This window comes from Sinohyriopsis cumingii, chromosome 16, assembly GCF_028554795.1.
Source record: "Sinohyriopsis cumingii isolate HCF-2022 chromosome 16, ASM2855479v2, whole genome shotgun sequence".
NCBI lineage: Eukaryota > Metazoa > Mollusca > Bivalvia > Unionida > Unionidae > Sinohyriopsis > Sinohyriopsis cumingii.
The window spans coordinates 43,574,265-43,596,484 of record NC_142976.1 but is presented as its reverse complement, the minus strand read 5'-3'; the positions used below and the strand labels follow the sequence as shown (position 1 = coordinate 43,596,484).

The window sequence follows — 22,220 nt, the reverse complement described above, 5'->3', positions numbered from 1 at the left end:
GCCAGGTGGAGAATCTTCTGTGATTGGTGCAGTAGGAAACATGTTGATCCTAGCTGTCCCTCTATAACCTCTGTGGCTGATTTCCTTTTGTTTCTCTTCGAGAACAATTTTTTGTATCCAATATCAAGTGCTATAGAGCTGCCATTTTTAACACACTTAAATTTTCTCAAGGAATAGTAATTGGTTTGGATTTGCACCTTGTTGATCTTATTAAGTATTTTGAGCTGCAGAGACCTGTCTTGCACTCTCTTAAGCCTAGATGGAATCTTTCATGTGTTTCATGGTCATTAACCAAAACCCCTATGAACCATTGAGTGAGGCTTCTTTTCAGGACCTCACTCTCAAGACTGTTTCTACTTGCCCTCATCTCAGCATGATGATGAAGTGAGATTCATGCCTATTTACATTGGCTATCTCCAGCTTAATGAGAATTATGATTCAGTTTCCCTCCTTTGTGACCAGGATTTTTAGCCAAGAATCGACTACCTTCCATAGCTCCACTACCTATAGAGATCCCCAGTCTCAGACGAATCTGCAGATGATATAAATAGGCTTTTATGTCCCATGAGACACCCCATTTCTATCTTAATGCATCCCAAGGAAAAAGAAAGGGTAGGAAGCATATTTTCCTCCCTCTCAAGGGCTCCATAGACATTTCAGCTGCTACTATTTCATGATGGATTGTCACCACATCAAAAGATCGCACCAGTCTCGTACTGATCGAGACTGTTCCTTTATGAACTTAAAGCCCATGAGGTTTAAGCCATTGCTACCTCATGGGCCTACCTTAATCACACCTCCTTGGAGGATATCACGAAGGCAGCATTTTGGTGTTCTCATACTGCCTTTTCCTCCTTTTATGACTGCTCACTACCACACAAAGCGCAGACATCTTTTCCCTGCTTCCCATTGTTACAACACAACATGTGGCCCAGTGAAATACCAACCTTCTATAATATGGACCTCTCCACCAATGGTGAGAGTTTTCCATTTTCTCTGGGTTTTTTTAATCAGTTTAACAGAGCATCAGCCAACCCTCCTTACTGACAAATTCAGCTAAACAATAGCCAAGGGTAAACTATTGCTGTTTTTATAATTAATTTTTTTTTTGGGCGGGGTAAAACTAATTTTTAATGTGCAATACCTACCCATGGCTATTGTCAAATGCTCTCCTCCCACCCTGCTCTGATGTCCTGATCTAGCAGCCATCTATGAAACAGATGAGCTAGCTCATTTGTGCACATAACAAACTTGCTGCATGAGGAATTGCATCATACTGACAATTCTTCACTCTAAGGGAGAATGTGTGCACATCAAACAGATAGTACATTTTTTTTCGGCACAAAAAGGAAAGCTAAGAAATAGCCATGGGTAAGTGGTGCATAATTTAAAATTAGTTATAAACCCCCAAGAAACTACATGTTTATCATTTGGGTTGCAAATTTTAAACACACACACATACATGCAAGGAAACATACTTACACAGAAGGTGTAAATATGATTTGGAAGATGACTAGGCTGTGGCAAGATTGATTGTCCAAGGGGCATGAATTAGACCTGAGAATAAATACATATCAAGTTTCATAACAGTCCACCTTTCTTACCGGTACATTGGTTTGAGAGGTATCACTTTGTATTGTCTCCTGCCCATCTATGGGTGCCAGGTATCCAATGAGTTTATCATATTTTAAGGTTATTAGACGATATTTCTCTTCAGTTGCCATGTATGTGGTTTTTCAACAACAGTATGCAATACATTTGTTTGTTTGACTTCTTACAGCATAGCAACACACTACTTGCCCCAGAGAAATGCCACAGCAGCTGTAATGATCATGGCAGGATTCAAACCTGCATCCCTTCAGTCACAAATCAAGCACACTAAACAAGAGGGAAAAAGATTGAAGATGGTGTCAGTAGTTGAGCAGCAATGATGCCATAAGCATAGCCTGCAAATTGTACCAACTATTCAGTTATGTGTTTTTATTTTCACCCAAGCCAAATTTCAGTTTGAACCTGGCTTCTAATGCAGCTTTGTTGTTGTTGGAGAAGCCACCTTGAAAACAAACTTCCTAAGTTTTGTAAAGATGTCTCTATTCAGTTTGATTTAAGTTTCACAATTGCTCCGAGAAATCAAAAATAGTTTAGTGACATCTGGGTTTCTTGCATGTGGTCACTATATAATATGGCTTCACCTCTTAACATATTGGCTCATCAATTTTCCTTTGATATTAGGTGAATTATATATTCCATTGACTGACGTTGTTTAGATATCATATATTTGACCATATTAAACATGCAGAATTAGAATTTAGTATAGACTAAAAATAAAGTAAATATTTTAATAAAAGAGCAAGACTATAAGCACAGGTAAAAACCTGTTACAGTACAATTCGTTTTAACATGATTCTTCTTATAATGCGATGGCAACATGGCTCCCATTTTTTATTTTAAGGTGACCTCTCTTCTTAACATCCTAATTGCATGCTCTTGGAAAAGCTGATTATTCATATCCCTAACAGATCAAGAGGTTAGTTACAATTGATGACAATTTCAATGCACATTTGCTATGGAGAAGTTTTGAAACAAAGATTTTAACGCGATCCTGCTTATATCACGATGTTATTCTCTGGACAGAGAGCATCACAATATAATGGGTTTTACCTGTAATATATGTACATGTACTAACATTCCCAAACTGAGACAAAACAAAAATACACAGAATATTTTATTAACCATGCCATTGCTTTGTTGCTTTTGCATGACCTTGTTACCAATGCTGATTTGTTTCTATCTGTCCCATCTGCACATGACCCAGGTGCGTGTTTGTCATGAGTGAGCTCACAAATGAGTGAGTGATCTATCAGTGCACAAAGTGCATGAAGGGGGTGATAACATCGAGCATATGGCACCTAATAAAAGCCCTAGTTACTCATTCTATCGTTTCGGGATGAACATCTTACTCATTTTGTATAGGCTTAAGGTGGCGATCGCAATTCGAGAGACTTGTAGCATTTGAAAATTTAGGGTCTTCGTGTCTGGTAAGTTATCATTTATGTGTTATTGTCTTGATATACTGAAATACCAGCATGCAGGTTGTGTATCATATTTGATCTGTTTTAGTATTGTTTATTTAAGTATTTGTTCTGTTCTGTTTCAATACTGTATATTTAAGTATTTGTTCTGTTTCATTATAGGTTTTTAAATTATTTCATATGACGGATAATAAAACCCATGACCTGCGAGTGTTGTATTTGCTTCAGTTTATGCAACGCCTGGCTCACATGTATATGCTGAATCATTTCAGAATGATAGAAATCCATATAACTACTTCAAAACAAGTATTTATGTTCAGATTGAGGTGAAGTTGTACAAAGTGATGCATACATGCATGCAGATTGCAAGACTAAAATGTCATTGAAACTGATGTGTGTTTATGGTTACATCACAACCAAATAAAGAAAAAGGGTGGAAAACTTTGGCCCAGACCAAAAGTAAACCAGGAATCAAAAACTGAAATAGAATTTAGCAGAAACTAAAAATTTTAATATTTTATCACAGTGATCAATACTAACAGTCATACTAAAGTTCAGGAACTGGAACCAAATTTAGGAGAGACTCAAAAGACCACAATACTTTAATAAAATTCTGAAACTGACACAGAATTTGCCAATAAAATTAGAAAAGAAACCATAGTGTTATATTTAAAAATTATGACCTAGACTAAAGGTAATATTAACATTCTGAAACTGAAATGGAATTAGCAGAGACATAACAAAGTTTTATAACATATCTTAACAAAAAAAATTAAGGTTATTCAGAATTTGTTTTAACATATGACTTACAGATGTTATATCTTATAAAGATATCTCTTAAAGATTACAAGATATCTAAAGTCTAGAAAATATAAACAAAACTAATTTAGACATCTTATAATCTGTATATCTTATTAACATTATCATACCAAAAAAAACAACCTAGGAGGAAACTAATTACTAGTCAGATTGTCATGGCTTTTGTCAGCAGACAAATAGAAGTGCTCATCCAACAATTTTAATGAATCCTCTTTTGACTGGAGTAAGAACAATGTCTGGATTCAAAAATCCATTATTTAAACATCTTCTTTTGGTTTAAATTGCATCATGAATAGAGAAAGAAGTTCACAGTTTTATATATCTCCAACATCAGCCATTTTTAATATCAGTGAGATTTTTGTAAAAAAAAGAAGTTTTAGAGTTAATGCAAAGTTTTATGAGACCTTCTTGACCTTTTAGCAAGCCTGATAATTAAGTCCAATTCACATATCAAACAAAGTTTACAAACTATATGTATGAAATATCTAATGAGTTGATAAATGTGATATAATGGAAAATATAACATTAATATCTTGAGAAGTTTATAAGATATCTAATACATTTGACAAGATATCATAACAATTTGATGAGGTATCTTTTTGAATAAGATATATTTCATGCATTCCATAATAAATAGTACAGTATATACTATAAACTTATTTCAAATACCTTTATAATAACTGCAATACCTTACCCATTACTGTTATGCATTACTGTTATGCAGTTTATTACTTGTTTATGTTGATAAATAATTATTCCATCATTTTTTTTCTTTCTATTATTTTAATCCACACATGATGCGTCAAATTGCTCCTTGAGGTTAAACAAACAAACATCTTCCTTATTAAAAAAAGAGAGTAAGACTGGAAATTTTTACCATTGTGCACACAATGGTGTACATATAACATGCAAAACAAAAAGGTGAGGTGAAAAATACATTGGTGTGCACATAGCACATGGTATATACGAAACAGTGAGTTTCTTGTGTGAGAATTAGACAACATCAATATTATTACATGTATTATTATTATTCTTAAATAAAAGATAATTTGGAGAACAACTGTTTACCTTATGCACTTACAATTAGTTGTATAAAGCACACTGCACATACAAACAGGTGAGTTTCACGTGCACAAAAATAATACAGTATTGTTATTATTACTGTTCTCTTTTCAGATAGAACATTTATTTCAGAGAACAATGTCAGAAAAGTCTATAGGGAAGTGCTGCCACAAGAAGGGTCCCTGGGACTCCCACCCAGACTACCTCACACATTCTAAGGTGTAAGTAAGAATCGCTGTACCTTTTGCACCAAATGGACTAATCAAATTTTGAATCTAGCCAATTCCAGGGTGGAAGGAATATGCCATAAGAAGACTAGCTCTTCAGCTTGGAAGAACACTTCAGGGTTTTAGAAGCCAATGGGACCACTCTCTCTGCAGACAGGTGAGGCCCCTCCTGTAGAAGGGTTGTGAATGTTCAAGGAATAGATTGCCTCTTGTTGAGATGGAGAAGTCAAACACCCCTCATGTTCACAGTATTGTGATGCTGCCTTTCACAAAAAGTGCACAACTTATCTCAGGGTAGTGTGTTGTTGCCTTTTGTGAGAAAGGAAGTGCATCACTCGTCTCATAGTAATGGTTGCACCCTCCTGAGAGGGAGGAGCTGCACAGCACCCAACACTTCCATGGTAGCATGTCATGCCCTCCTGAATGGGATGTGCAGCATCGCAACTTATGAGTGGTTATTGTTGTTGTTGTGGGGTTTAACGCCATATTTCAGCACACGATAGGCTATGCATGGCGGCCAGTATTAATGGTGGAGGAAGAACCCGGGAAAACCCCAGAAAGAACCACTGACCCACGAGAAGCTACTGGCGAGCTTTCTCACTTACCCATGTTAGCCGAATCCTAGACTCGAACCCATGCAGAAAGAGGTGAGATGGCAGTGATCCGTAACAGAGAGCGCGTTAGACCACTTGGTCACTCGGGGCCCCAACTTATGAGTGGTAAAGATGAACTAGACTGACTGGTCACTATTTAGTACCTTGTGACCGGTTGCTGGTTGCTGGGCACTAGTCAGTTCATCAGAGTGACTGGTCAGTTTATGATGACTGATTACTGGCCACCAGTCATCTTCTACTAGTCACCAACTTTACACTGGTCATCACTCATAAGCCGCATTGTACAAGGATAGTGACTGGATTAAGATTCTTCCTCTTGCCACTCTACCATCATACACTGTACAGGACTGGGAGTCTGCTCAGTGAGTCCAGACTAGGAATGGGGATTGGATTGGTATTTCCCCTTTTCTAATTTTCCGATGAATCCATATGCGATATTAGGCCCATGGACCCAGAGTAGAGGTGATGCCGAGGCTTGAGTACCACCATCACCTTGTCAGGTGATATCGACCAGGAAGATTGGAGGCATAGCTTCATCAGTGAAAGACAAGCAGTCTTTTCTTCATCCTGCAACTTCTAGAACACAGAGCCCCTACTTACTATGATGAACAAGTATGGGAAATGGCACAGAGTGCTCCTATGTCACTTCCTCTGAACACTATAGTGATGCCCAGCTACTCTCCTGTTTGGAATTTTCTAGATGATTTATTATCTATTCTCATCAACTCCAATGAGTTTGAGGTAGAAACAGCACAATTAATGCATCCTATCAGGACCACCTGCTTCTCTCAGTTGGATGAAGTGGAGGAGATCTCATCTTTTGAAAAGGCAACAAATGAAGCTTACAGCCTAACAACCAGAGACTTGTGCTCATAACCATATGGTGCATAGCCAAAGAAGATACTTTGCATTGTGGAAAAGATATCTGGGACTCAACCACAACCAGATCTCATGCTCCTTCTGCATTCCTCATTGCTTGAGGAAATATCATGGAGGTTCTATACCCTGACAAGACCATGCTCAATTCCTCCCTCTACCTTGAGACCTATGGTCCATGCCTCTAGTTACTCTAGTTACTGCATGGTATCCAGTAAAATCCATAAAATATAGGGGCCCTGAGTGACCAGTTATCTAAAGCACTCACCATTATGGATCACTGCCATCTCTGTCTGTGTGGGTTCAAGTCTCGGGTTCAGCCAATGTGGGTATGTGAGAAAACTTGCCAGTAGCTTCTTGTGGGTTAGTGGTTCTTTCCAGGGTTTTCCTTATGTCCTTCCTCCACCATTGATACTGGCTGCCATGTATATCAGATCTTGTACTGAAAAATGGCATTAAACCCTACAACAACAACAACAACAGCCATAAAATATATGATAAAAGAAATTCATTGCATGTATTTATTCACTATGATAGGATGTTGATAAGATCTTTATTCTTTGTCAAGATAAAGGATGTTTGCAAGATGTGAATTTACCCTCACTGTAATGCTGTCCATGGGAGTCACAGAGTACACTGACCATGGAACAAATGTGTAAAGCTTCAAGGCAATTTCCATACAGCTTTATTAGGAGAATTGATAATAAGCATGTGCTAAGGGATGGACAGACAATGGGCAGATGGACAACAATTGGTCTCACAGGCTGTTCTGGGTTATGACCAGTGGAGCTAAGAAGAGATCCAATATAATTTATCTAATAGCTTTTATGCTTCATATCTGAATTTTGCTTGTTAATAAGATATTTTGTAAGTTTTATAAGATATCATACAATTTCCATTAGGCATCTTGAATGTTTGATAAAATATCTCATAAAATACTTCTGGGTACCAAATAAAAACCATTTTCATTTAGGACCAACCAGACATCATAAGAAATCTTTAGTGAAAACCCCCATGTTGATATGACCATCCACTTGGAAAGAGTAGCATTAACAAGATTTTCAATATGGCCAATATCAAATTTACTTTTCGATATCTGTACAATATCAAATTTAGTTTTTGATATCTTGTCAATTTTAGGAAGTATTCGGCATTTGGAATAACAATAGATCTAAAAAGAAAGTATTAAGAAATCTTTTGTTATTTTGTTTCTTTTGCAAGCAGGAGAGGGGGCATGCATTATTTTGATTTGTCTCAGAAGTCTATTTCTGCCACTACTGGCTCTAAGCGTTATGATTGGCTTATATGTGACAGTGCATAATGATGTTTGGTTTGCTGACATAGAATCGGGAGGGTAACCAGAACTTATTTTAGGGTGTTAAAACTTATAAAAATGTTGAAACAGGGTTGTTAGGCTCAGAAAAAAATATTTTTTAGGGTATGATGGCCAAAAAGGAATGGGATCCACTGCTGTCAAGTTTCTACATGTAGTAAATTTGTAGTAATTTTGTTGATTATTAAAAGTTTATTATTAACAATTTAGCAATATGTAAGGAAGACCACACACTCTTTTTGCTCACATACTCCTTACTGTATATACTCATTTATAAGTTGAGTCTAGCTGCAAACATCATAGACCCTGATCAGTAGTTGCATTAAGCAATGACAGATCTGTGTCTGTACAATTTATAGTTAGGCTCAACTTATAAGTGAGTATATATGGTAAATCTAACCCATAAATACCCTACAACTGAGTAAAATTTATTCCTTTAATGTTCAAAACAAAATTCACATAGAACACTCAGCATTTAGAGGTTAGTGTTAGGACAGGTTGACCTGGTGTCAGGATAATGTGACTGGGAAGGACATGATGCTATATGTCTGGTATGATACCCCAGTGCTAGTCATCACTAAAAATTGCTACACTGCAGACATCACTGTGATATGGTTAAAAAAATTTAAACTACATTAAAAATCTAAATCATAAACACAGATTTACGTATTAAATAACTACAAGGAAAACTGAAATAAAAAGTATAATAATTGTTATGTATATTTGATTAAATTTATATTTTATTTAATTTCATTGCTAGGTTTTTTTTCCCTTACACGTTATTGTAATGTAACTTTATTTACTGGATTTGACATTGTCCAGAAATTTAATTTAGTTTTTATAAACAACTAATAATAGAAACACCGTTTCAAGTTTCTGACTTCGAGTCAGAACCAGTAAGGGTTCTGGTCAACAACTTAAAAAAAAAATAAATCATTCTCAGTGTAAGAATCATTGATTTCAATCAAGGTCATATCTGACCTACATGTCAAATAACATGTATCAATTGTTACAAACTCCGGGTTTTCCAGAGGATTGACCCACATCTGGGCATCTATTCTGCATTGTAGTTAGACCTATTACTGATGTTTTGAGAAAGAATAGTCATTCTTGCTGTAACACTTGAGAAGAAGTGTTTTATGTGACCAGTTTTGGGCTAATTATTTTATTTTCTTTAAATTACTTGGAGTTTAAGATTATTTTCCCTGGAAATACTAGTGCTCTAAATTCTTGGACAAAGACAGTTATCAAAATTGATAGAGAATTCAAACTGGAATAATATTTTCTGTGATTCAACAAGAGATTGTTGACACAGCAGCACTTTGCTGACCATTAATGACATCATCACCTTCCATTTTGGATTTCATCAGGATTCAAACTCAGTTTCATTAGTATTTTTTATTACTAGGACTTCTAATTTTTAATTCTTGGATTATATTTGGATTTGATTTGTAAAACTAAGTTCTTTTTCTCATTTTTACCTTGATTTTCAAGGAAATAAATTATTTGTTAAATTTTACAAAGATTGTTGTCTTCATTCTTTACTTGTTATGTTTTGCAAGAGCCTAAACATGTAACATAATGAAAATGAAATGTTTTTGTTAAAACGAGTCTGGCCAGTGGGTCATGCTATTTAGAAATTTTACAACAAATAAGACCTATCAAAATTTCATGAAGAAAATATTTTCCAGCTGAAACTGAATCAATTATACATAAAATACAAACAAGTGGTCTAAAGCACTCTTCGTTATGGATCCCTGCCATCTCACTTCTGTCTGTGGCGGTTTGAGTCTAAGATTCAGTCAATGTTGGTATGTGAGAAAGCTTGCCAGTAGCTTCTCGTGGGTCGGTGGTTCTTTCTGGGGTTTTCCCGGGTTCTTCCTCCATCATTAATACTGGCCGCCATGTATAGCCTATCATGTGCTGAAAAATGGCGTTAAACCCCACATAAACACCATGACCATAAAAAAGACAGGTAACAAAATCAGCATATTTATTTAGAAAGACAACCATAAAGAACAAATACATCAAATCCTATCATAAAATCACAGGCATATATTTAAATGTATTACATGACCAAATTAGTATTGTTAATACAACAGGCAACAAGACTGGAAATTTGTCTGCCAATACAAGTAGCCATCACATTTTTTCCTCAACTGATTACAACCAGATCTGTCAGTAAGCGTTTATGTAACATCCCTTTGCATAACAAAGTGTAAACAAATATTTAAGACAAAGGGGAGATAACTCTAAAGTACTACTCTGACAAACCTAAATGGGACATAAATCCTGTCATGCAACAAAGTTTCATTAAGATATATTCAACTCTTTTGGAAACATTAGCTGGATCAGTGTGACAAATGGTTGGACACCAATTTGGAGGCAAAGTATCCATACTGCAATCAGAATGGAGTACTAAGAAAAAATTATAATAGGGAGTAAAGTTCAATACATGTGAAATGATTAAAATATCTTTAAAGTAACCTACTTACCAAGTGTATTTAACAAGTTTATCAGAATTGCACTCTCTTGAGTACCATGAGTCAATTTACTAGTAAGGTACCTCATTAATGATACATCTTCTAAACTTGATATCTCGTAAACTGTATACAAGATCTTAAAATACGTCTTCAATACATCTGAAATACAACTTTAATTAGATACATAATTTAGTTTATGAGACATCTTAATAAGTTTACAAAATATATAAGCTATATAAGATATCTTAAATTCATAGGATATATTGTTTATATCCTCAAGTTACTATGATGTGTCAAATTCTATAAGACACCATATAAATTAAATACAAAAGTTTGCAAAATATCTCAAAAAATTTAATAAAATATTCTATATAGTTTATGAGATATATTAAAAAAAAGTAAACAGTAATTTGACTTCCCAAAGCTTATTAACATGTGTCCAAAGAATCATGGAAAAGATATTTCAATGGGAAATCTTGGCTCTAATACACAGAATTGATGACAAAACTTTGACAGCACAGCTTCAGGCCAATATATCTCCGTTAAAATATGTATTGATAACTGTTTATATTTTCTGTAGGTCTGCACTAATTTTAAATATAGAAAGTTTGCATAACAATACACAACATTATTGACTTTTTTTTAAAATGGCATCAATGATTTTCATATTGGTTGAATTTCATAAAAACAGTCAGCCAATGTGTTACCTTTAGAGTTTCACAGAGGTCCGGGCTGCTGCATCCAAAGTTGAATTCTTAGATCTATAGACGACAGTATCATGACAACCCATAAGCATTAATCTTATAGCCACAATGGAAATAACTCCTTGAGGAGGAAACTCTCTCCCTTAGTGCAAAACGCAAATGTCCAGTAATAATACAAAAGCATATCAAGTTTTATGATATCTCAAAGGGTTCTGGACAAAGTGACGACAGTAAAGCTCCCAAACACCTTTAAAAATGTAGCCATAACTGATGTAGAAATACACACACACACACACACACAACATTACAGTTTTCAATTAGATGAGTTTAAGCAATACCTGAAATAATTTTTTTTTTACATGAGAATAATTTATTAAGGTCTTGCAAAATTAACTGTGGATGCAGTAAACAACAGCTGGTCTGTATCACTGTGTGTAATATCTGGATTTTTAACGTAGCTTTAACAATTTTTCAGTCATATTGCTATGATGTCTGCAGTGTGACAGTTTATAGTGTTGTCTAGCACTGAGGCATCATGCCACAGACATGCAGCATGACGTCCCACCCAGTCACATTATCCTGACACCAGGCCAACCACTCCTAACACTAACCTCTTAATGCTAAGTACCAAGTGAGGCAGCTGTTAGTACCATTTTTGTAAGTCTTTGGTATGACTCGGCTGGGGATTGAACCCATGACATGTCGCATCTGAGGCGGATGCCCTAACCACTAGGTCACTGGAGCGGTAGGTCTGTATCAATGAAACTGATAAACTTGAGCATACAGTCTCAAATTCTTTGAATTACATCCTTTTGTTTTATTTAAAGTTCTCTCCATATTTAAAACAATTCTACAACTCAATAAGTCACAAATTTAAAACCCCTTGTATTAATAATAGTTAGTTCACTACTGATTATTGACTCGTGGGTCGGTGGTTCTTTTCTGGGGTTTTCCCTGATTCTTCCTCACCATTTATAATGGCCACCACGTATAGTCTATCTTGTGCTGAAAAATGGCATTAAACCATGTAACAACAACAACTGATTATCAAAATCCAAGTTCTGAGTCTGCACTCAGGTTGAGGAGTTTCCTTTAGTTGGCAAGAGTCTGACCACGAACCCAAATGTAGTTTTATTTAAAAACTACTTATTGTCAAAGTTTTGCACATTTCTGAGTCATAGACACTTATAATGTATGCTGGCATATATCCATTAAGAAAGCAAAATTAAAGAACCCATGAAATGAACATGGGGGCTCAATTTTTCTCAATCTCTTTGCAAAAAAACCCACAAAGTTTTAAACAACATTCTTATACAAATAAAATAAAATTTGCGACAAAACATTAAGATAATCTGAAAGAATAATCTTAAAGAAATTAAACACAAATATAACTATGCCATTTAACAATAAATATAAACACAATCAAAATTATAAGATTCCATACTTCTAGAACAGTAAGACTAGTTTTAATTAACCTGTTATAAACATATTACCCTCTGCCTTGACTCTATCATCATGAAAAAATTAAACAAATCTAATTTGATATTATGTACCATATATACTCAAGGCAAACTGAAAGCAATGAACATGATGCCATAGCATAATACGCCAGAAGATCAGGGTCTATGCTGTTTGTTCAACTGATTACTCCAAACAAACTGCACATACCCATATCTGCTGGTGCATTATGCAACAGCAGATCTGGGTCTATGTGGTTTGTAATTGAACTCAACTCTTAAGTGAGTATATATGGTATTGCCTCTTCTCTGATCAATTATGTACTGAAAAGTACATGCACGTGTATTTATGAAACTGACCTAAAATCCTGTTAAGAATACCAGAGACTTTTATTATATTAACTGGATCTGTTTTTCTTCATGTGAGATTTGGGTATACAGTATCATATCAACAGATGTCGGAGGTATTTTAACGAGTTCATAGATAATCCACTATAAATTCATTAAACTTAGACCATGATCCAAATTCTGTAACTGTAAAAATAACTTCATAAGAAGTACAGAACCTTCTGATTTTTGTAACAGTCTGCAGGTGAATGGAAGGTAATTGACAACTTGAATGTAATATAATGTGATGTCACAGCATTGCACATACTGACATATGTGTTAACTAAATTTGATGGGGTGTGATGAATCAGTTTTTATAATGAAATTTCATTCAAGGATACAAGGTGGTCATTATCTGGTATATAACCTTATATTTTTAAATGTCACACAAAAATAAAATTATTTCTCCTTATTAGACAACAACATCACCATGAAAAAGCTCAATAAAAATTGAACACCAGTTGTAAAATTTGAAGTCAGAAAAATCTTGCATTCAACAAGCATCTCAAAACTTTTGCCCTTGTCATTTATACATAATTTTAAGACACATAATTAAATTTTTAAAATACGCAACAAGAAAATATGTACATTTTATACATTAAGTAAAATGAAGCTGTTTAATTAAACCAATTCAAAGTGATCCATTTCCCAGGTCGGCACTTTAAGCTTAAACCAATATATATTTTTCACACTAAATTTGTTTTCGTGCTTATGGAACAGCAACAAAAGTACTTTACTGAGTGCTGAGGCAATTGGACTAATGGGGCTAAAGTGACTTGAATAAGGATCCCTACTTAAAGTCTTAACATCCCTGGTAAAAACTGAATGTTCACACCAATACTCTTAAGGGAGACAACCAAAGCTATCAGATTACATGCTTTGAAGTCAAACTGCTCTCCATAAAACATCATAAATAATGCAACTACATAAACAGACTTTTTAACCACAGAGTCTTCTTCATTCTGAAACAAAATTTCTGTTATTTAAGCTACAAGTTTGTGATGAAAAGAAAAATATACGATGACAGCACTAAAAATCTACTAGCTTAGGCAATACATTTTCTATTTTATTCAGTACTTTGACAAATTCTTTCGAAAACTAAGAGTAATTGAAAATAAAACAAAAACTTTCTGCATGTTTGTAGCAGATTTTTACCTCTGGTGGCAATGAATATTATCATAACTGTATGGGGAGGTAACCTAGTATGAGATATGGCCTTAAGTCGGAAACTCAGTAACAAAGGATCCTGAGAATGATGGCATCATTATCAGCTGAGCAAGGTACTTTTCACAAGGCAAGTAGCAGATAAAAATAGACATTAAACAAGTATGAGAGTGTTCCATATCACCATCCCATCAAAAATAAATAACCAAGAATTAACCAACAGACAATCAGGGCACTGATATGGAGTAAACGAATCAGATGAAAACACTGCTGTTGAATCATACCTAAAGCTCATGTACAAATACTGTCAACTTTAAATCACACACACACACACACACAAAAATAATTCCTTTGAATCTTGGAATGCAGTGCCTCTCCTGTGGTGTACTCCAAGCGTATACAGTATAAATAACAAAAGCTTCAGTGCACAAGAATTCCAATGAATACCATGTCTTGCCTGCTCAACCAAGATATTCCAAATACCAACAAAGTCAGTGGAATGTGAAAAAATCACTGTGACCTCCTTTTCCCTGTGATGAGTTTATTCACACTGCTCTGCCAGGGCATAATTCAAAGCTTTACTTAGCTTGTAGAACTGGAAAAGTAGGTAATTTTGCTCCTCATAAAGTTTCACAATTATTCATAACATTGTCAGAGAAAATGAGCTGAGTGCATACACTTGATGAAACTACTAGAGTCCTAATGAATGTTCACTGTGACCTACCTTTACCTGTGGCGAGTAGGACATTTCAAGATATATACACCCATTAAGTTGCATGACTATAGACTGTAACATTAGAGTAACCCAGTTAAATGCCACCTTTGCCACCATTAACAATGACCATGTGAAGTGATCCCTATATCAAAACTAGTAAATGAATATAAGACATTAATAACACATTATTAAAAACCATAAGCAACATCTGTACACAGCAGTATAAAAAAATATTGCTTAAAAATATACATATACACATTGTATTAGCAATGTACAAGTATACAAGGATTTTATACAATGAATTAATAAATATTTGTCAATTCTATACATTCAAATTAAAATATATAAAGCTATAATTGTTAAAAATTAATATAAAACAGCTAACACACTTGCCTTCTTGAGCTATTATTGAAACGTGGCAAGACTGATTTGACTAATGCTTATATCACATACCTGTGATACTTTAAGAGCCGCAGACTGTGAGATATGACAAAATACTTTGAAATTTGACTAAAATCTAGGAGAAAGAATTGTTGCCAAGTTCATCTGGATGCATGAATGATAATCCAAATAAACTGTCCTTGTGATTTAGTCTTGATCACATTAGTAAGATGCCGACGGAAATGTACAATATGCCCATAAAAATGACTGAAATGGTACCTCATTCCATCAACTCGTTTATTCAAACAGGCATCTTTCATTGAAAACACTTTAGAGATATGATGCTTTGAATAAAGAAATCATTAGAAGAAAAAAACTCTTAACAAATCTATTGTTTACTGAGAAAAGAGTGAGACTTTGAGGTGGTGCAAAATCATGAGACTTATTTTTCTTTCCAATGTGAGATATCAAAGCTTTTCTTAACAAAAACTAATTCTTCTATGGCAAAAATTTATTGAATAAATCAGTTTTGAAACATGCATTATTAAGCAAAATAATTACTTTCAAAGTCAAAATTCTGCTACTGGGAAAAGACAGCAAAATTCAAGATTTTTTTTTTACTGCCACAAAGCAGGTTCATATTATTACAGTATTATTTGTTATAGTTGTGGTTACATGACTTACTGCCTAATCATGCCATCAACTTCACATTTGACAAAACTAATGCTAGCTGAGCCATTTCTTTCACAATATACATAATTAACTAGATATCATTCACTGCCTGGCTTAAACAAGTATTATGGGAACAGAGATGTGATAAAAAATAAAACTGATTTAATATCCAGACAAATCTCAGAACGTTTTTACCTTATTTGCAACGAAAGATACTTATAGAATTGTTTCTGCCGCCTTAAGTTAAACGGATTTCTTGCACCCCTTATATGCAAATATATACATTATGTAAGATGCATTTAAGCAAAAATCTAACACACTGATGGAAAAATTGCTGTAAAAAGGCAAAACCGAAATATGGACTAATCATACATATAGTAAAAAATATCATCAGTACCATAATTTGTACTTAAATATTTCTTCAGTACAAAAATTTTGTTTGTTCATACTGTAGCCACAAATTTCTCTCATTCCACTGTGAGATGCTATATTGATAAAAGTGTTGAAGATACCATATGTACTCGCTTATAAGACAAGTCAAACTGCAAACAACAAAGATCCTAACATGCTTTAGCATAATGCTCATGCAGATCTGGGTATATGTTGTTTGTTCTGCTGATTACTTCTTACAAACCATACAGACCCAAATCTGCTAGTGCATTATGCAACAGCAGATCTGGGTCTGTGCAGTTTGCAGTTGGACTTGACCTATGAGTACAGATAGTATGTTCAGGTTATGTCAAGATGAAACACAAGTATAGAAAAAAGTCTGCAAGTTGTAAAATGAAAATAGAAATCGCTCCAGGTGAGTTGTCCAATGAAAATGGAAATCACTTTAGATAGGTAAAAAAAAATATTTAAAATTGAAGAATGTGATCTTATTCAAATAAGTTTAAAGGATAATTTTATGAGAAGGATCAATGTTAATGTAAGAAATAGATCTTCATTATGAAAATTTCCCTATCTGGAATGGATTTTCACATCGCATTACAGTTACAAATACTTGTCCATTTCACTTTTCCTCTAAGTATGTGACAAAACTGACAAAATAAACTGTCCATAAAGAATTATTTTCTTTGTAACCTAAATAATTTCTAAATCTTGAATTATCTTTCTGTTTCATTTAAAAAGTCTTTTCATACAGGTAGATTAGTCTTTCAAAAAATTTGCCAGACTAGACTGATGGGATGCAAATTTGACTGAATAAGAGCTTCAACTGTTCCATGCAATCAAACAAGCATTTATGTCTAGCCTTGCCAATTATTACATGTTGGACTCTTTCTTGGTAATGAACACAATACTGTCTTAACTCAAAATTGTGCACATGAACATTCAAATGAATACATCTTCTAAACTGATAATTTAATAATATCTCTAAACAAAGCCTGATTTAGAGGGCTTAAACAAATTAAATTTTTATCAAAATACAATGTATACAAAATGAAATTTATTACAACCTTGGAATAACTTTGCATTGACGGATATCACAGAAAATTTACTTTATTAAACTAACTAAAGTGTGCCAACTTTCTCTTCTGTTAAAATTCTGCTTTCCACTGAAACCCCCTAAACATTAAAAACTGTATATACACCATTTATTTTACCAATAAGAAAATAGGTTAATCACATAATAAACTAGAAGAAATTGAAAGGTAAGCAATTCGCTCACATACATATTCCCCACTTCTTCCAAATCCCAGCCCTATTCCATGATGGAGATCAGTCTGTAGTCAACTCTTCTCAAAATAGTGCTAAGACAATGATTAGTCACCATGCATATCTTCTGATAACTACTATAATGTATATTAAGTTCAACAACAATCCATTAAAGACCATAAGAGGAGTTGTATTCACAAACTGCTATCATGCACTGCATCCAAGACAAAAAGGGTGAATACCATAATGTTTACTAAGTTGGATAGCAACAGATAAACAAGGGTCATCTGAAGTGACTGGTGCTCTACTAGCTGAAAAGAATTTCCGGGATAAGACCATTTCTTCTTTTTAATTGATGAGTGTTCAAAGCATCTCTGATGTTCTTAAGCGATAAGATTTTCAAAATGGATGCAGTGGTGGCCATACTGGCCAGCTTTCCTACAAGTGCAAAGGATAATTATTAACACCTTCTGTCCAATAAACCCCATTTAGTTAGCAAATAATCATTTGAGCTCATGTCAAGTCCAGCAAATACTGCTATTTTGGGATCTCTGTTGCGTGCTTGTGTGTGTATATATATATTTATATATACACACACACACACAGAGTGAGAGAAAGAGTGAATATGTGCAGCATTCATGGAGTTTCTATGATACAAAACAAGCTTCTACAATTTTAATTAAAAGGAAATGAGGCCTGCAGAGTTTCCTTTTAATGAAAATTTGTACAAGTGGTATATCAGAGATACATCGTCCATGCCATCCATTCATTTTGTTTATACCATATCCATAAAGATTTTCATTTTCAGTGGAGGTTAAGAAAGACTAAAAGAAGTTATTTTCACATCCTTCACAACCCTGCAAAACTGTGCTACAAAATGCAATTCTAGTTATTTTTAATCTTGTTGGAAACAAGTAATTTGCATCTGTTTATTGGCTTCAACTTTCATTCATATTCATCAAATAAGTAAAAAGACATGCCTGAGATTCAAATGTGAAAGTTCATTTAAATAATGAAGTATAAACAACGTATGAACATAGTCCCAAACAATGAAAGCTTAACAATTTGTATTGATCAATCCCTAGAGATTATGTCAAAGCAAGCAGAGAATATATTAACTAATTAATCTGTTTCAGAATTGATGAGTGACATACAAATGTTACGAATTAATGAGAATTATCCACTTTCCTTCAAGAACAAAGAAAAGCCATTAAAGTGGTGATTTCAGAAAGATAAATGGGTGATTGTAGCATCTCGTCATTACAATCTGATTCAAATGACACAATCTATGGTTAATTCTTAATAGTAAATAGTTTTGAAAAATCTTTTATTAAGAATGCAAACTTCTCCATATAAAAAATGAAAAGATAGAAAAAGTAATTATTATTTTATGGATTGATGGAGCAAGAAGAATTTTAAGGTGCTAAAAATTATAGATAATATGGTCACCAAAATTAAAAAATGACACAAAAGATGGAACCACAAGATGGAGAAGGAAAAAATATTTGTACCCATCACAGACTTCATCTATGGCTAGTTCTTGAGCTCATAATTGTGTGCATTTGGGCTAGTTTTTGCATCAAATGGTTAATTAAACCAGCCTGTTTAGTGCGCAAACTAATTGCTTTTCTTGGTGAGGTACTACCACGATTTGTGACCCGAGTTTCAGGTTTAATAACAGTTACATCAAGAACTGAGAGCTCTGCTGGTGGAAGTCCCCAAGTAATTTCTGAATACTTGTAGCTGTACACCATCTCTCTTGACTGTGTGTTGATGACATGAATACCAACATCATTTACACCAATATAGCAGTTCTGGGTTATTTTACCTTCATGCAGATTACCAGTAAAAAATGCAGACCCGTACACTGTTAAATTTCTGCAATTGTTCAGGAATTGTATCTGCAGAGTTTGAGGAGATCGAAATCTTTCAGACCGTTCTAACATCATACTACTTAATTCTTTGAATTTGTGCAGGATTCTGCTGGACCAGTTGATACCCTTCATCTTCAACATGGGGGAGGGAACAAGTCTGGAAAGGTTTTTGCTGTTTGACAAGACTGTCTTGGCACCATGTTGGTCTTGTTCATGTTCCATATACAGCAATATAGAAGCTAGAATCAGCACATCTTGTTCCTTGCAAGGGTAAAAACCCTTGATGTAATTTTGGTATGCTTCATGAAATAGTAGTTTTATGGCTTCAGGGTGAATTGCTTCTCTTTCCTCTATAAGGCTGATTTTTGCATTTCGCCTCCATTCCAAATGAGGATCTTCTTTCAAGCCTTTCTTAGGATCTACATCTACTAACATCCCAACAATTCTCTTATTCCACATATGCATGTGCTCTAGTGGTCTGTGCTCTGGTTTCAGTTGAAGCTGCAAACTTTCTGAACAAATCCAGATTGTAAAAATATCTGCATATGGAGTCTCAGGCATGCTGTACTCTCTAAGCATTTGATGGTTTAACTGCTGTACTGTGGTATTAGCACCAGCCACTAAATTCAGCTTCTTTTTTGTGCTATCCATGACCTGAACCTCAATCTGACTAGGATATCTTGCTGCAGTTCTGATTTTTTGAACCACCTGTGTATGCTGCCAGCCATTCACCTCCTCAGCGAGATCCAGGGCTGTTTTTCCCTCCCGATCAACAGCATTCAAATCTGTATCAGGGTGAGATAACAAACAATCCACAACATCTGGATAGCCCCTTGAGGCTGCAATATGAAGTGGGGTCCTCTCGTCAGCATTCACACTGTTTGGAGATGCTCCCACGTCCAACAAATATGCAACAGCCTCCTTATGCCCAAAGGATGCTGCCCAGTGAACTGGACACCACTGAAAGGAATCTCGTTTGGAGTGGTGATATCCTTGAGATATGTAGTCCTGAAGTCCACGAACATTTCCTTCTCGTGCCAAACTGTGCAATGGATACTGATCTCGTTCTTCAAATGAAGAATTATCAGGATCCATAGAACTGTTTATACTGCTTTTGCGTGAAGATAGAGTCAATTCATAGTCTGGGGGAATATGAGGCCAATATGGATTCTGCACAGACCAGTTAACCTTGTGCTTCATTGAAATTCCTGATCCAAATAATGGATTGATCACAACCTTATCACATTTTTCAATTGATAAAAGTTTAGTGAGCGTTTCATTGGCAGTCAATCTGGGTGGGTCACTTTTGGGCACATTATCCTGACCCTGAACTACACTTGGTAGAAATGCTGGGTTTCTAACGCTCATGCAAATTCTATAATCAGCACGAGTATGGAACAAAATTTCCAATGCTCCTGGTCTTGAATGTTTTTGCTTTAACCAATTTTCCAGATGCATCACATATGACCATGTAGGTGGTGGAAAATTCATTGAGCCATTATTTAATGAATCAATTACAGAATCAAGGGAGAAGAATCCTGGGCTTGCTGGAGATTTTTCTACCAAAGATCTGTTCAACTTGTCTCTGTGACTGACAGGAACGAAAAAAAGCGCAAAACGTGCAAGCGACTCTCGAAACCCATGCTCATTCCTGTCCCATGGAATCAATAGTGCTCGCTCTCCTTTAATTCCGCCATGATCTCCGTATCCACTAAGATTGTATAAGTAAGCCAGAACGTCATCTCTAGGTTCAGCTTGTGATATTGACAAGGAAAATGTTGGCAGGTACTTTGTGGGTTTTTCTTGTTTATCAACTGTCTTGTGATCTAGAAGCAAAATATCATACATCTTGGCCTTATATTCGTGGCCAGTGACATTTTGCTTTGGCCTCACTACACAAAGTATGACCTCCATTAAAATTAAGAAAATTCTTCGTAACTATCTAAATCATTTTACCGTCTAAAACCTAAACAATTTGAAGGAAGTAGCTGCAAGTAATAAGAGTCCGACATATTTTGTAGTTAACCGCTTTACGGTAAGTTGCATAATTTATATAACTTAATGTTCAGGTGACAGCGATGTATGCCACGATAGGTAATTTATTATAATTATTCCTTGAAATGTTTGTTTGAAACAATTATTTTGAAAATATGTGATATTCTATGCGTGACGACATGCCATTCAACAGCAGAACATCGGTCACGGTGAGCAAACGTGTGTTTCCAAATGCTAATTGCATAAATAAGCGTTTGCATGATTAGACATGAAACCGAAATGGCCGCCCATTGGAGTGAAGAATATGCAATCGCTGATTTTGTTGATTTACAGGTCTCGCACAAGTTTATAAACCTTTTTCATATAGCAAGATATGTGCAAACATAAGTGCTCATATTCATTAGATTATTTTTTCCAGTAAAGAGGGACGTCCACATCACCACCATGGGTTACCAAGCACAGGCAGACGTATACTTGGTGGTACTGTTAGACCATAGTAGACCACAGGTGCTCAACGCGAGCTTGATGTTGAGGGAAAAAACAAAACAATAATTTGAAGGGAAAAAAATCATGCAGAGGAAAAAAAAAATAACTAAGATTACACCCATGACCCGTTCGGACATGGGACCCTTTCTATCATACTATATACAAGGGAAGGTAAGTAATTTATAAATACTCCACAAATTCCAAACGTGCTATTTTTTCCTGCATGGACAACGCTCATGTAACAACCGATGAAAAAAGCTACATATACCATGTTTGCGACTCT

The 22,220-nt window shown here is 35.0% G+C and overlaps 2 protein-coding genes across 14 annotated transcripts in view; one reads left to right on the top strand and one right to left on the bottom strand.

The window, feature by feature from the left end:
- Positions 1 to 9,939: 9,939 nt before the first annotated feature.
- Positions 9,940 to 21,471, bottom strand: LOC149780324 (krev interaction trapped protein 1-like). The gene has a single exon (XM_089937192.1). The coding sequence runs from the start codon at positions 21,368 to 21,370 to the stop codon at positions 19,106 to 19,108; it is 2,265 nt and encodes a 754-aa protein (XP_089793318.1). The 5' UTR covers positions 21,371 to 21,471; the 3' UTR covers positions 9,940 to 19,105.
- Positions 21,472 to 21,720: 249 nt separating this feature from the next.
- The window catches only part of LOC149780323 (GATOR2 complex protein WDR59-like), a 180,227-nt gene continuing 179,727 nt past the window's right edge, over positions 21,721 to 22,220 (top strand). For all 13 annotated transcript variants that reach the window (XM_089937186.1, XM_089937183.1, XM_089937181.1 and 10 more), the window contains exon 1: positions 21,721 to 21,784. In XM_089937186.1, coding sequence (XP_089793312.1) covers positions 21,731 to 21,784 — 54 coding nt within the window. In that variant the 5' untranslated portion in view covers positions 21,721 to 21,730. The remainder of the gene's footprint in view (positions 21,785 to 22,220) is intronic.

Excerpts from the sequence above, each read along its gene's own strand:
- LOC149780324 (XM_089937192.1), bottom strand. The coding sequence starts at position 21,370 with ATGGAGGTCATACTTTGTGTAGTGAGGCCAAAGCAAAATGTCACTGGC.